Here is a 15009-nt window from a genome sequence, read left to right on the forward strand (position 1 = left end):
CTCTTAACTACTGAGCCATCTCTCCACCCTCCCAAGCCTTCCTCTTTTTTTTTTTTTTTTTTTCCCCTGGGACATGGTTTCTCTGTAGCTTTGGAGCCTGTCCTGGAACTTCCTCTGTAGACCAGGCTGGCCTCGAACTCACAGATATCCACTTGTCTCTGCTTCCCAAGTGCTGGGATTAAAGGCATGTGCCACCACTGCCCAGCTGAAAATAGAATTGTTAGTGACAGGAGATCCAACATTCCTCCTCCTCAGTATATAGCTAAAAGGACTACAAACAGGCATGTGGTAGGCACTTCTATAGCAAAGTCTGTTGTAACCTTGTTTATAATAGCCAAATGGCAGTGACGTCCCAAGTATCTATCAACATGACTAGATAAACAGAAATATGGTGTATCCATCCTGTGGAGTAGCATTCAGCCATTGAAAGGAATGGTACTCTTACGTATGCCACAACGCAGGTCAGCTCTGAAACATTCTACTCGTTGAGTAAGGCAGGCATAGGAAGGCAAACATCAGTGAGTTCTAGTACAGACAAGAACATAGACTCAGGCCGGGCGGTGGTGGCGCACGCCTTTAATCCCAGCACTCGGGAGGCAGAGGCAGGCAGATCTCTGTGAGTTCGAGGCCAGCCTGGTCTACAAGAGCTAGTTCCAGGACAGGAACCAAAAAGCTACGGAGAAACCCTGTCTCGAAAATCCAAAACAAAAAAACAAAAAAAACACAAAAAAAAACATAGACTCAGCAAGCAGGTTCAAGGTTACCTAGATCTAGAGAGGAGACAGTGAGAGCTGTGTTTCAAAAATAAGTTTCTGTCTGGTTATCTTAGTTGGCCAGGACTGTTCTGTGAAGGAACTGTGGTCCTTCAGTAGCCATGGAAGAATGCAGACTCTGTCTCCCCATATCCCAGGATGCTTTTGGTTGCTTTGTGTAATTGCTGTGTTTGTGTAACCTGCACACAGCTACCTAGACATCCTCAGTCTCTGGAGCACTGTGATAGCTAATGCACATACAAACCATGTGGACAGGCGGCTGGAGAGATGGCTCAGAGGTAAAGAACACTGGCTACTCTTCCAGAGGTCCTGAGTTCAATTCCCAGCAACCACATGGTGGCTCACAACCATCTGTAATAAGATCTGGTGCCCTCTTCTGTACTGTAGGAAGGATACATGCAGGAAGAACCCTGTATACATAAAAATAAAAATCTTTAAAAAAAAAAAACATATATGGACATTCTCCTTGGAGAATACTCACGGGGAAAGTCTGCACACGCTCAGTACAGGTTCAGTGATCGCGTTGTTTTGCCTCAGTTTTTAGACTGGGGTCTCACTCTAAGCTATCCTGGAACTCGCTGTGCAGCCTAAGCTGGCCTTGTACTCAGGGCCATCTTCCTGTCTCAGCTTCCCAAATGCTAGGCCCACAGGCTTATGCCACCATGCCTGGCTGTTAGAAATATTTTCCTCTGCATTTGATGCACCTGGTAGATTGTTTAGGGCCAGCGGGCCAGCTGTCACATGCTTGGAGGCTTAACAAGCAGAAACGTGTGTTTGTCTCAAAGGCTAGAAATCTGAGGGCCACACCCCCTCTGAAGGTACTGGGTGGGATGTGTACATAGCTTCACAACTCTAGTGGTCACATGGTATCTGTGTTTCTCCTTTTTATAAGGATAGCAATAGTGGGGTTGGGGTCACCATTTCAGCGTGATGGCCACCTGTTTCCAAATAAAGTCATGCTCAACATGGGGAATTTGGGGAGATACACGACTGATGAAAAAGATTTGAGGTGACCAATGTACAATAGCATAAATGTAATTCATGCCGCCAGATCATGTCTTTAAAAATAGTTAAGGTGCGTGGGAACGTGGTTCAGTTGGTATAGCACTTGCCCACTCTGTTCAGAGGTCTGGATTTGATCCCTAGTACTGCATAAAATTGGACATGGTGGTGCATACCTGTAGTCCTCGCACTCAGAAGACTGAGGCAGGAAGATTGTGAGTCAGGTCCAGCCTACATAGTGAGCCCTGTCCCTGTCTCAAAAAGGAGGAGTTTGTGGATCTTAGTGGCAAGGTGCTTATCTACCATGGCCAAGACCCTGGGCTCACCCATAGTACCTCTAGAGCAAAAAGATTAAAGTGGCATATTTCAAATAATATATATTTTGTCCAAAACAAAAAGCAAAACATCAATGAAAAGGAATTAGGGCTGATGTGGGGACCAGTGCATCCCAGAAGTAGAGGGAAGTGGGGAGGGAAAGATGTTGCAGAGGACCTGAATTCAGTTTCCAGCACTCACAGGACAAGTCTCAACTGTCCTTAGTTCCAGTTCCAGGGGTCTAATGCCTTCTTCTGGCTCCATGGGCACAGGCACACTTGTGGTGCACACACATACATGCAGGCAAAACACCCATATACATCATAAAAAAATAAGCTAGGTGTGGTGGCACATGCTTTTAGTCTCAGCAATGGGGAGGCAGATCTCTGTGAGTTTAAGGTCAGCTTGGTCTACGTGGTGAATTTTAGAACAGCCTGAACTATAATAATAGAACCTATTTCAAAATAAATAAAAAGAACTACTTTATTTTTAAAAAAAAATAAAGAAGCTATGCTTGGTTGAGGAATGTGAGTAGATCTGGCAAGGGGTTTTAGGCAGGAAGATAACCTGGCTGCCATGTCCTTGACTATATCTTCCCTTCCAGGAAGTGGGGATGGTCTTAGCAGCCCCAGTCCTTTGGAATATAGCCCTCATTCCCAGCCACCATCTCCAGGGCCCACTGCCTCCCCAGCACCTTCAGACTTAGACCCAGAGGTGGTGCGTGATGCCCTCCGAGACTTTCTGCAAGAGCTTCGGAGTACCCAACGGGAGCGGGTGAGGCTGGTGGAGATGGCTGGGAGGGGAACCCGGGATCCAAGAGAAAAACTGTGGTGGCCAGAGCTGGGGTCTTCCACTTTCCTCTGTTGGGGCTACAGGATGAACTTAAGATCCAGACTAGCACCCTCAGTCAACAGCTGGCTGAGATGGAAGCAGAGAGAGACCATGCAACCTCAAGGGCCAAGCAGCTGCAGAAGGCGGTAGCTGAGAGTGAGGAAGGTGAGGGCCCCTCTGCCCTCTTATGTTCTTAGCAACTGAGGTGGGAGGCTGGGGAACTGGTGTCAGTGGCTCTTTATGTCCAGTCCTGGCCTACCTTCCCTGGGCAGCTCCAAGGGGCCCAAATCTACAGACCCTCTAATGGTCCAGGCAGGGCTTGGAGAGGATGGGGTACAGGTTGGACCTCATAGCCTGGTTCAGGGGCTGGGCTCGGCATGAAACTGATGGGACTGGGTGGTGGTCGCAGCCTGGCGCAGTGCAGACAGGCGACTGAGCGGGGCCCAGGCAGAGCTGGCACTGCAGGAAGAGAGTGTGCGACGTAGCAAGCGGGAATGCAGGGCCACGCTGGACCAGATGGCAGTGCTGGAGAGGAGCCTGCAGGCCACTGAGAGCGAGCTCCGGGCCAGCCAGGTGGGCAGGAGTGGAGGGCCCATGGGAGCAGGCCCCAGGGTTCTCTGTGGTCCTCTGCCCAAGACACAGCCTATAGGGGTGGCCTGTGGCTCTTTCCATTGGGCAAATTTTAGTCCACTGTTGGGTGTTCATGTGCTTCAGGGGGAAGGGCTTGGCCTGAGTCAGACAGAGGAGTTCAGAATTGGCCTGAAACAGCCTGCTGTCCAACAGTTGCCCTTTGGGTGGGGGGTCACCTGTAATTGCCACGTTGAGTCAGTCCTGTAAGCTTTTGGCTGGAGCCTCTGTCTCTGAATATCTGCATGAATGGCGATGCAGTGTTTGATGTGTAGGTTTCCACATGTCTCTGTGTCTGGGACAGGAAGCCCAAGCCTTGGGTGATGACAGCCCAGCCTCTGAACTGAAGCCCCCTGCCCTTTCTCCAGCTGCTGTCACCCCCACCACCTCTGTCTGGGACCAAGCTGGAGCAGGATTGTTGTGTCTGCAGCTTCAGCTCTGGCTTTGGGCCCAGAAGCCCCTGGGGCCTGGGAGGAGGCCAGGAACAATGCTGGGTGGGAGCCAGAGTGGGGGCCCACTCTCCCAGACAGGGCAGGGAGAGGCTTGAAGATGAAGCTTGAAGCAGGGAGGCTGTAGTGACACCCAGAACCCACTGACTCTGGGGCCCTGTGTATCGAATGGTCCCAAGTTCTTCCTACCCTGTGTCCACTCTGCAAACCCCTTCATCATCTGAGTCCTGAACAGGGGAGAAGAGGCAGCCATTAGAACTGCAGCGGTGCCCTGCTCTGAGGAGCAGCTGCCAGGTTCAGCTCCGGTTTCATTTGTGCTTTCAGCCATTTCTGGAAGCCTTTTTGTAGAGCAGGGGAGGGTCCAGTGTCTACATTCTGCAGCCCCCTCCCAGGGATCAGATAGCGGCACCTCTGGAACAGTCCTCCCAGGACAAACATGAAACAGCCAGAGTGGGGAAGGGGCATCTTGTCTCATATAACATGTTAATCAGCTTGAACAAGACAGCTCTGGGCACCTCATAGCTACTCAGTATGTAACAAATGGGGAAACTGAGGCCCCAGCAGTCACAGGCTGGTCCCAGGTCATACAGTCCTTGAGGCTGACCCTGCTTTGTCGTGGTGGTGCAGAGGGGTTTGGGGAGAGGTGGACAGGCATGGGGCTGAGCCTTGTTACCCACAGGAGAAAGTCAGCAAGATGAAGGCGACCGAGGCGAAGCTGGAGAGTGACAAGCGGCGGCTGAAGGAGGTGCTGGACGCCTCCGAGAGTCGCTCCGTCAAGCTTGAGCTGCAGCGGCGAGCTCTTGAGGGCGAGCTGCAGCGCAGCCGCCTAGGTCTGGGCGACCGGGAAGCCCATGCTCAGGCTCTCCAGGATCGGGTCGACTCCCTGCAGAGACAGGTGGGCCCTTCTCCCTCCTGGTCACCTGCATGCCCTGTGCCAGGCTCTCTGTTCAGGCATTGTGCAACTGCCAATTCTGTGAAGTAAGTCTTCACCATCAGGTTTCAAGGTGGACAGTAGACTCTCAGAATGGCAGTGTCCTTGCCTGTCACATAGCTAGGTTGCCACGACTCTGGACCGGGTGGTTAACCCACAGTGGGGTGAGGGCAGACCACAGCAGGCTGAGCCAGTGAGAGAACAAGCCAACAGGGATATGGATAAGGGGAGCTGAGCTGGTTAGCACTCCTAGTGGAGATCCCAATGGAAAGGGAGCCCTTGACCTTCCTCTACCTTCCTGCAGGTGGCAGACAGTGAGGTGAAGGCAGGGACCTTGCAGCTAACAGTGGACAGGCTGAATGGGGCACTGGCCAAGGTGGAGGAGAGCGAGGGGACCCTGCGGAGCAAGGTGCAGAGCCTGACAGATGCCCTGGCCCAGAGCAATGCCAGCCTCTCAAGCACCCAGGACAAGAATCTGCATCTACAGAAGACCTTGAGTACTTGTGAACATGACCGCCAAGTGCTTCAGGTCTGGGGTGGGAGGCTTCCAGGGTCTGGCATATTTCTCTCTTCCATCAGGAAAGAGTTCAGTGAGAGAGTTAGCCGAGAACAGCAGATGTGGAGGGAGGTGATAGCCGTGGGGCTGTCAGTCAGGAATTCTGGAGAGCCAGTGAGAATAGGTCTTGAGGTGGGAGTGGGGTCAACAAAACTAGCCAGTCATGAGGCTTAGAGGGGGATGCTGTCTAGTGAGAGCAGAAGCCTGCTAGTATGGCACCTATGTGCAGTTTGGGATATGAGTGACTGTCACCTTCAGCACAGGTCCAGGGACAGGACTGGCAACAGGCCGGACCAGTTAGGCTTTTCACCCAAAGGGAAGCCTTTTGCACAGGCTGGCAGTCTGGCTTGGCACCATCAGCCTCTGTCCTCCAGGAACGGCTGGATGCTGCCAGACAGGCATTGTCTGAAGCACGAAGGCAAAGCAGCTCCCTGGCTGAGCAGGTGCAGACTTTGCGGGGCGAGCTAGCCAACGTGGAGCTGCAGCAGGGCGATGCTGAAGGCCAGCTGCAGCAGCTGCAGCAGGTGAGGCCTGGAGGGCTTCTGTCTATAGGGATGCCCCATGTGGTTCTTGGCATGGGGTGGGGAACCCACTCAGCTTCACCCCAGTTGACCCAGCCACCTGTGCAGAACCATGGTTCATCTGGCCCACACTCCCATTATACCCAGAGAGAGTCATTTGGCCTCAGGTGTTTCCCTATGTGGGTCTTGCAGTTGGGAACAGTGGGCCAGCACCTTTGCTCCCAAGTTTCAGATGGCCATCCTGAGGTGCAGTGGGATGAGGGACTGCTGGCTTGTCTGCAGGTGCTCCGACAGCGGCAGGAAGGCGAGGCCACAGCTCTGCGCTCTGTCCAGAAGCTGCAGGAAGAGCGGCGGCTGCTGCAGGAACACCTGGGCAGTCTGCAGCAAGCTCTGGCCCAGCTGGAAGCTGAGAAACGTGAGGTGGAACGGTCAGCACTGCGACTCGACAAGGACCGTGTGGCTCTCAGGAAGACACTGGATAAGGTGGCCTGCTCTGCTGGGGCCTGCCTAGGTTTTGTGTCTCTTCAGTGTGCTGCTTCTGCTGATGTCAGATTATTCTACAGGGGCTCCTGTGAACCCCCTGTGAGCCCCTTCCGGTCCATTTCTACCCAGGTGGAGCGGGAGAAGCTTCGAAGCCATGAGGATACACTGAGGTTGAATGCAGAGAAGGGCCGCCTGGACCGCACACTCACAGGGACTGAGCTGGACCTGGCTGAGGCCCAACAGCAGATCCAGCAGTTGGAGGTCAGCCCTCCCCCTCCCCTGGCCTAGTCCCCAGTGCTATTCCCATACTGAGTTCGAGATGTCCTAGGGGGCCTATGGCTGAGCCAACATAGGAGCCCAGAGCCTTTGGGAGGGTGTCCTCATTGGACTATAGAGCTGGGTGGGAAGAAACACTTCCCGTGGTGGGAAGAAACACTGAGGCTCATTGGCATTCAAGCCAGTGGTGATTCCTGTGCTGTGCATGTATGGAAGCTTGCTCACCGGTATAGCATGAACCTCATGTGGCCTGTGGGGTGAATCCATGTAAATGTTTTCACACGTGCAGATGTTAGGCTGCTGTGCTTTTGTGCCCGTGTGTGCTTCTGTACAAATAGGCTTGCTTTTGTTCCTGGGCGTGTGTAGGCCAGACACTGTTTGAGTATTTTTGTGTTTGCATGCCTGTCTGAGTGGGCTTCACTGGGGACCCTGACCTGGGATTGGAAGGTACACTGTTAGGGATAAGCCCATGCACTGTGTGCACATTGGGTTAGAACCCTGATTGGCAGCTCCTGTCTGTAGGCACAGGTGGTAGCCCTGGAGCAGAACCACAATCCGGTTCAGCTGGAGGCAGATGAGCAGCGACTGGAGCTGCAACAGGAGGTTGAGCGCCTGCGCAGTGCCCAAGTACAGACAGAGCGCACACTGGAGGCACGGGAGCAGGCCCACCGCCAGAGAGTGTCAGGACTGGAGGAGCAGGTACAAGGGCCTCCCCTGGGAGAAGATGGAGCTGGGATGGAAGTGTGGGGCTGGGGGAGAGGACTGCTCATGAGCTTTATAACTTGGAAAGGGCCAAGTAGATCAGTGCTGGTACCAGCATGGGTGGGGTGGTACTGCTTGGTCTCAGTAGCTCCTGGCCTAGGCCTCACTCTGCCTCAAGCCATCAGACCCTCTCCCTACATAGCATGGTTCCCTTAGCAGCTCCAGCTTTAGGCTCTGCCAGCAACCTGGGATCCCAGTGGAGAAAGGGCTCTTTCCTAGAAATACTAGTAAGAGCCCAAGAAATGGCTCTTCCTGGCCAGTGAGGTCACTTGTTTCTCTTCTGTCTGTGCCTAGATCAGCGCTTAGCTGCTTAGATAGGTCCAACCTGGTCACACAAACACTCTGCTAGTAGACCCAGTCAGGTCTTCCATGCCTCTCTCTGGCCCTTCTTGGGACAGGGTCCCCCTGTGGATAGTGCCAGTGCTCATAGACGGTAACAGGGGGGCTGGGAGGACACAGGGCCTTGCTCTGTGGAGTGATGCTGAGCAGAGCTGCTTCTCATGACCGAGCCTCTGAAGGGGTAAGGATGCCAAACATACACTTAGCCACCATGAGCGGCAAAATGAGAAGCAGAGACTCTCCCAGTCTTAGGCAGCAGCAGGTGGCTGCTCCCATCAGCTCCCGTTCTCTGAAGTCAGCTGTGGCCCGAGCTGTCGGGCCCTTCTCCTCTCCAGGTGTCCATGCTGAAGGCACAGCTGAAGAAGGAGCTTCGCAGGAGCTCAGCACCTGTCTCCCCACCCTCTGGCACCCCAGAGCAGTGAGTCCCTTCTAGCCAGCGTCCTGAGCACAGTCGTCTAGGCAGGAGAAGGCCCTTAGTAACATAGACCAGGACCTGGACATCAGAGTGGTGGGAGGGAGCTGGGGTGACAGATGAGGGTGGCACTGTGGCTGTACCACATATACCACTCCAGGCCCCTTTCCTAGAAGATCCTCTGACGGCCAAGGCTCTTCGACTGAGCCAGCCAGGGGTCAGGGAGAGCGCTTGTTTCCACCAGTAACAGAGCAGGGTTTCCCCAGGAAGCAATGCCTAAGCCAGATTGGTTCCTGGTGTCAGGAAGCTCCTTAGTGAGCCTAGAGCCCTTGTATTTTTGTACCTTTTCTAAAGTTAACTGTGGAGAACTGTTGTGCTTTTTGTAACATGACTTGTTTTCTAGAATCGTCTGTACACACACATGCTTCCTCTGCCTGGGAGTTGCTTGGGAGAGCGGGGGCAGTCTTGCTAGCTGAGCTTAGCAACCTCACAGGGCGCGATGGACCTCTCTCTCCATCTAGCTGCTAGCAGATGGTGCTGTGCCCACCACATAAGCTCGGGCTCCCCTCTGTATAGTGCCAGGGCTCATAGACATCCTGGTAACAGGCAGGGCCAGGAGTGGACAGTGTTGCCATGGCTCTGTTGAGTGACGCTGGCTGGGAGTGCTGCTTCATGTGGCAGGGTCTGTGTGTGCTCTTGTGTGAAGTGGAACAAAAATCATGGTGTGACAGTGGGGCTCATGGAGTGCTCAGCATCCCAAGACCGCTCTACTCATTACCTTCTCTCAAAGTCCCGTAGCCAGGCTTGGCCCTCCCTGACACCCACTACTGTGGGCCTCTGGATGGTCACTGTCATTTGAGGACAGTGATTTACCCGCTGTGTAGACCTGTCAGGAGAACTAACCAGGACAGCATGGGGAGCACTGTACAGCTCGCTATGCTGCTCACTCAGAAGAACCAAAATGACCTGTTTGTTTCTGCATGCACCTGAAGAGTTGCACCTTTGGAGGGAGTGTCGGGCCCCTTGCTCTGGGTGGGTCACAGATGAAGCTAGGGCTGGAGTAGGTAGGGGTGGGGTACAGAATAGAGCCATATGACACTGCTTTCTAAGGAGTTGAGTAGCCTTTTGTTAGGAACCAGCAATATTGGTGGCACTTAAGTTCTCCTCAGCCCCAAAAGTGACTCTGTGTCTTTTGTAAAAACTTTATTATTTTGTATAAAACAAAGGTGGCCCATGCCTGGGGGCATAGGAAATCCAAGCAGACCAGCTGGGTGAGGGGCACAGCCTACCTGAGGAGACTGAAAAGGGAGGAATGCCCCCAAGGCACTGAGAAGGCACATTGAGATTCCCAGACCCCCAAAAGAGGCCTTGAATGAACCCCACCTAGGGGGTGGAGACTGGACAGTCAGCAGCCCCAAATGCTCAGGGGTGGCCCCACTCCCCAGGGCAGCAGCCCACTGATGTCCAGGATGAAAGGGAAGGCAGGATGGGAGAAAGCACCAGGTCAGGCGGGGCCTGAAGTGGATCCGAGCTGGGTCCGGGGCTCGGATCCTACACCAGCTCCACCCTAGCAGCCCCCACAGCTCCTGGCACAGGAGGCAGCCACAGATTGGCACAGGCCACTGACGGCCATCACGCCACACTTGGAGAACTTGTCCCGGCACAGGTCAGCTGTTGGAGGGAGGTGCAGTCAGGTGGGAACTCCCCACCCAGAACTAGTGAGGATGGAGGGAGGGGTCTTGCAGCATCTTACAAGTGGGCCTGGGCACATATTCCATGCTAAACCTTGCAGGTGGGACATGGCCAGGTAATGAAGTGGGTAGTGGATGCTGCCAGGACAAGGGGTGGTGGTTTTCCTACCTCGGAGGAGTTCCTCATGGGCACAGACTGTGCGGACACATATTTCCTTGTTGACGACATACACCCGGCGAAGGCTGGGGGATGGGCCAGGCATGCTTTCAGCCACACCCTCACCTACTCCCATAGGGCGAGCCCAGGGGTCCAGGCCCAGGCCCACCCTCTTCACTGCCTATCCCAACTCACACCTTCCCTGGTAGGAGTGGCCCCCGAGTCCTCCCTCACCCTCACCTGTAGAAGCAAACCTCATTGAGACACTGTTTACAAGGCTTGTGGATGGAGTAGAGACGAGTGCACGGGTACTGTTCCTCACGGCAGTCTGGGGACAGGTGGAGGCTCACTCAAGTGCAGGTTCACCCTCAGGCCCTGCCCAGGTCACCACACAAATCCAGCACCCAGGTAGCACAGGATTGCCCAACTTTATACCACATACAAAGTCACTCCCATTTGGAAACAAAAATTCCCAGCTACCCATCTTGGTCTCTGGGACATCACAGTAGCTCACAAGCTGCCCTGTAACCCACTATGTAACCAAGTCAACACACAGGCTGGGCTTCTCCGGGTCCCTCCTCTCAGGCTCTCAGCTAGGTAGCACTCAGCTGGGCTGGGCTTGCTGGCCCCTCTTCACCTGGCCATGGGCACCACCCAGTTCAGGCTGTAGCCCCAGCACAGTGCTGGCCCCTCCCTAAGCTCTGCTGGCCAGATGCTAGTGGGCATGCAGGGAGGACTATCCCACAGCTGCTCAGGGACATGTCTGTCAGCTTCCTCACCTAGCACCCTGTTGCTTAACCCTGCAAATCCCACCAAAAGGCCCTCTTTCTGAAGCCGTGCCTGCTTTCTCCAGCTTCTGGAAGGTTCTTACCAAGAGGCCCAGGCTCCGTGGGTTCAGTCTCCAGGTCTCCTAGAACTGGCGGTTCTGGTGTAGGAAAGACAGCCAGGGGTATTCAGGGCAAGCCAGTACCCCCATCCTGAGGCATACAAGTAGCTGGACTAAGGGAGACAGCATTACCTGGGGTAGGGGCTGGGATGACTTCCTGCGGGACTTGCTGCTGGGACTGGAACTGTTCCTCAGGAGGTCGAGGACTCACTTCTGCGGGGGTGGGGTGGGGTGGGGTGGGGTGGGGTGGGTGGGTGGGTGGCAAGGCATCTGCTCACTTTCCCTACAGACCCCCACCGGGGTTGCTGGTTCTGCCCATCCTACCCCAGACTCTTACCTTGGTAGTCATAGTAGTTGTCTGTAAGTGAAAAGGAAACATGATAGGGGAGGGGGTCAGGTTAAGCCATGGTCCCAGAAGAGTGGGGCACCAGGGACCTGCCTCTGGGATTCCTACCACCCCACCGAAATGGGTGTCTGGCTGATGCATGTATATGGGAGGGCAGCACCGGGCACTGCGAGGACTGTCTTACCAATCTGGTCGCCATAGTGGTTGTACTGGACATGGTCCGGGAATGGGGGGAGAGGATCCAGGTCATATTGGCCCTGCGCCAGCAGGCCTGCTGAGGGGAGGGGTCATGTGTGGGCACCCCACAGAGGAAGGACAGAGAGAAAGCAGGTGGCAGTCCTATTAGGCCAGGGACCTACAACCAGGCTTAGGCTCAACAAAATTCAAAAAGTCCTGGGTCAGTTCCCTGCCCTTGCCTAGCCCCTCTGCCCTGGGTGGCCTCATGGCTGCTCCAGGAATTCCCATGCTCCTGCTTGCCTCAGAGCTTTCCATAGGACTCCCCAGGCCTTCTCCAGGCCTCAACTACCATTTCAGCTCTCCCGGGGCTAGCCCTGCCCCACCTTCCCTGCTATGGATTTCTATCATAGCACTCAACACCATCTGAAAGTTACCAGTATTTGCCTCTTCTCTAACCTGGCCATGTGGTGGGGGCCGGGTGCGTCTGCCTAATTCACAGCTTCATCTCCAGTACTTAGCTTATAGTAGACGTCAGGGAATGGATGAAACTCCTAGGTCTGGCACCTCCTCATGTGATGGATAAGTACCCCTCAAAGGCTAAGACTAAGTCTGTACAGACCCATGGAGCCCCACGTGGATCTAGCACCAGAGCCTGGACTCCTGCCACTGCCGTGAGATGCAGGCCTGAAGCAGGACTCGGAGCCGGACAGCAGAGTTTTGACCAAGTCCCACATGAGAGCCCCTGGCCCAGCAGCCGCTTACCAGGCAGGAACAGCAGGAAGAGGCAGGTGGCTCTCATGGCCATGGAGGGAGGAGGCTGTGGTGGCGTTGAGGACAGCTAGAGGGGAGGAAAGGACAGCTAGCTGCATGCTGGCCAGCTAGCTCAGGATGGCACATTTCTGTCCATGAGCTCAGTCTGCAGGGGACAGACAGAGCCAGGTGTCTGGAGGTGGAGAGGGACATCTACAGTCCCTGCTTGGGTGAAGGTGAAGGCTTTATATCAGGTTCCAGGGCTGACTTGGTTTCCTAAAGACTGCTCATGTAGCCCAGGCTAGCTTCAACTTACTATGCAGTGGAAGAAACCCTTAACAAATGGATGGACACTTACCCCACCCTGAGTTTACCCACCTCAAGCCCATCACCTCCCTGAGTTCTGATGTTCCGTGTGAATTTCAGTGACCTCAGGCACATCCTTAGGGTACCAGCCCTGCCCAGCCAACACCACAGTCACTAGTTCAGCAGCATTTGCCAGGCCTGCCACCTGCTCCCAATTAGCCCCTGGGCCCTGAGCAGGCCGCTCAGCAGGAAAACCACATGCATACAGGCCCCAGGAGCCCCCAGAGCGGCCAGGGCTGGGCAGGACTCCCAGCTCCAAGAAGATGCCTGCCAGCTCCAGGCCTCCCAAGACCTGGCTGTCTTCATTACAGACGCGCACACACGCACGAGACTGAGGCCTATTTGTCTGCAACAGCAGGAAGCCTGGGGAGGAGAGCCAGAGGAGGTGAGGGCATCTCTGGCTCCCAGCATGCTAACTGGGTGAGGCGAAGTCGCGTGGCCCAGGGATTCAGAACCCTTGACATGACCCTGGATGACAAGAGTGTAGCTTTGGTGAGGGCACTGGTCCAGGGCTTGCACAAAGTCCCTAATACCCAGGGACTCCCGGGTGAGTCCAGCCTCCAGTGCTGGCTACAGAGTCAGCTTGCTATGCCCTGTCTTAGTCAGTGGAGAGTGACTTCTAGATGCTGCCCACAGGCTAATCATCCAGAGGGCTCCCTACCCCACCATGGGACGTTCTTCCACACAGCTTGAATCCCAACTTTGATGTAGGTCCCCGTAGGAATCTGGGGAGAGAGCAAGTGAAAGACAGAAGCAGGGTATCTGACCTCAGTTTCCCCAACCCTGAGGTTTCTTGATACCTTGCCCATCTCGGACATCTCGCTCAAGTGGCCCTTGGTGGGGGCCAGAGGCCCTTGCTAGTATATATCCTTTCCCATAGGGACCATGGCTCAGGCTCCTCACATTCCCGCTTTTTAAAATCTGGACAGCCTTGTGGTTGGGGGGCCACCAGCTCCATACAGGCTGTTGATTCACCCGAGGCCCTGGGCATTAGGAAGCATCGGATGGCTGCCAATGTGTATCCGAGCCTTTCTCCAACACTCGCACTCGGGCCCGGGCATATGGCAGGGAATGGGGTTCATTGGCTAGCCCCCCCCGCCCCCCCCCTCCCCCCCCCCCCCCCCCCCCCCCGGCATGAAGAAGAGAATAATGAATTGCTCCCAGGCAAGTTCTTCAAAAGTTGACTTTGGGACGTGTTAGGCAGGCCAGGAGCTGTTGGGATGGCTGATCCACCCCCACCTCTGGCCCTTTCCACTACTTCGGCCTTCTTAAGCCCCTTGGCTCCTCGATTCTGGGGGGCGAGGACTGGGAGCCCCCTCACTGGCTCAGACCCGAAGGGGGCCCCACCAGATGCTGCAGCACTGCTGTACAGCTGGGAACAATCAGCCGGCGGCGGAAACTTACTGAGGCACTAGCTGGCTCTCCTCTTCGGTCTCTCTTTGTCTCTGTGTCCGACCCCTGCCCCGCCCTCCACATCCCAAACACTTGGGGGACAGCGGCCCTGTCCCCCAGCACTCCCATCTCTGACGACCCCTAAGTTCCAGCTCTGGGTCTATCCTATCTTGCGCCCCACCACTTGCCAGGTGCCCCCTTAGTATCTACTCGGTACGCCGGGGCCAGGGTCTCCACAATCCTCCCCCTCCCCAGCAAGAACGGAGTGTGGAGCATGGCGCCCCCGACACCCCTGGGCGTGCCCAGCCCGCGCCTACCTGTTGGGGCCCTTGTGCGGTGCTCTAGTGCGGCTGAGAGTGCCCGCCCGCTGCCCCGCAGCCAGAGCCCCCTACGGCCCCCAAGGCCCACGCCCGCCCCTAGCCCGGAGTCTCTGGGTCCTAGAGAGCGCCGCCGCCACGCCGCACCCTCGAGGCTCCAGCCCTTCCCCAATGCCGCTGATTCTGGGCCTGGTACTAGATGAGCCAGCAGGCTGGTCACCCCAATTAAGAGGGATCCCAGTCCCTCCACCCGGAGTCCAGAGGTCACTGGGCTGGAAACAAAGTCTGACTTGCTTCCTGCCCTCTCTCTCCTTTCTTTTCTTCGCCCTTCCATCTCTCTCCTTCCTTTCCTCCTGGCACGTCAGGCATGACCTTAGAGCAGATAAAATTCAACGAATGCACAAGTCCAATTTCACAGCTCCCCAACGCTGATTTGACCCCAGGAGTTGGCCTCAGTTCAGGGGAGCCCCAACATTCTTCCCTTAGTCTCTCTCTGCTTTTAGTGTCCCATTTCCAACACTGAGTTTTTTTGAAGATTTTTTAAAACTTTATGTTCATTGGTGTTTTATCTGCATGTATGTCTGTGAGGACACCAGATTCCCTGTAACTGGAGTTACAGACAGTGGTGAGCCACCATATGGGTGCTGGGA

At 55.1% G+C, this 15009-nt stretch overlaps 2 protein-coding genes across 5 annotated transcripts in view; one reads left to right on the plus strand and one right to left on the minus strand.

Moving 5' to 3' along the window:
* Crocc (ciliary rootlet coiled-coil, rootletin) overlaps nt 1-8682 on the plus strand; it is a 41501-nt gene extending 32819 nt beyond the window's left edge. The window contains exons 28-37 of the mRNA XM_041652955.1: nt 2695-2864; nt 2966-3086; nt 3331-3494; nt 4677-4892; nt 5233-5457; nt 5859-6008; nt 6288-6488; nt 6618-6749; nt 7287-7463; nt 8201-8682. Of these exons, the coding sequence (XP_041508889.1) occupies nt 2695-2864; nt 2966-3086; nt 3331-3494; nt 4677-4892; nt 5233-5457; nt 5859-6008; nt 6288-6488; nt 6618-6749; nt 7287-7463; nt 8201-8287 (1643 nt within the window). The 3' untranslated portion in view covers nt 8288-8682. The remainder of the gene's footprint in view (nt 1-2694; nt 2865-2965; nt 3087-3330; nt 3495-4676; nt 4893-5232; nt 5458-5858; nt 6009-6287; nt 6489-6617; nt 6750-7286; nt 7464-8200) is intronic.
* Nucleotides 8683-9514: 832 nt separating this feature from the next.
* On the minus strand, nt 9515-14445 carry Mfap2 (microfibril associated protein 2). 4 transcript variants are annotated; one of them, XM_041652762.1, is made up of 9 exons: nt 14360-14445; nt 12297-12372; nt 11542-11631; nt 11349-11369; nt 11144-11224; nt 10997-11050; nt 10366-10453; nt 10138-10211; nt 9515-9948 (listed from the first exon to the last, which is right to left on the minus strand). In XM_041652762.1, exons 2-9 carry the CDS (start codon nt 12337-12339, stop codon nt 9845-9847), a joined length of 555 nt encoding a protein of 184 aa, XP_041508696.1. In that variant the 5' UTR covers nt 12340-12372; nt 14360-14445; the 3' UTR covers nt 9515-9844. The 4 variants fall into 4 exon arrangements, with proteins under 4 accessions (XP_041508696.1, XP_041508698.1, XP_041508695.1 ...); XM_041652764.1 differs by lacking the exon at nt 14360-14445 and adding an exon at nt 13312-13375; XM_041652761.1 differs by lacking the exon at nt 14360-14445 and adding an exon at nt 12663-12903 and having other exon boundaries at nt 11542-11628.
* Nucleotides 14446-15009: the final 564 nt, after the last annotated feature.

This window comes from Microtus oregoni, unplaced genomic scaffold (assembly GCF_018167655.1).
Source record: "Microtus oregoni isolate MIOR12 unplaced genomic scaffold, Mior012 000005F_ref0000423, whole genome shotgun sequence".
NCBI lineage: Eukaryota > Metazoa > Chordata > Mammalia > Rodentia > Cricetidae > Microtus > Microtus oregoni.

What these genes read in the sequence shown, in the direction of transcription:
- Mfap2 (XM_041652760.1), bottom strand. Translation starts at nt 12,725, where the DNA reads ATGTGCCTGAGGTCACTGAAATTCACACGGAACATCAGAACTCAGGGA. An exon ending in CATCCCAGCCCCTACCCCAG is followed by an intron (nt 11,051 to 11,143) that starts GTAATGCTGTCT and finishes TTCCTACACCAG; the next exon opens with AACCGCCAGTTCTAGGAGAC. An exon ending in AATGAGGTTTGCTTCTACAG is followed by an intron (nt 10,212 to 10,365) that starts GTGAGGGTGAGG and finishes CCCATCCCCCAG; the next exon opens with CCTTCGCCGGGTGTATGTCG.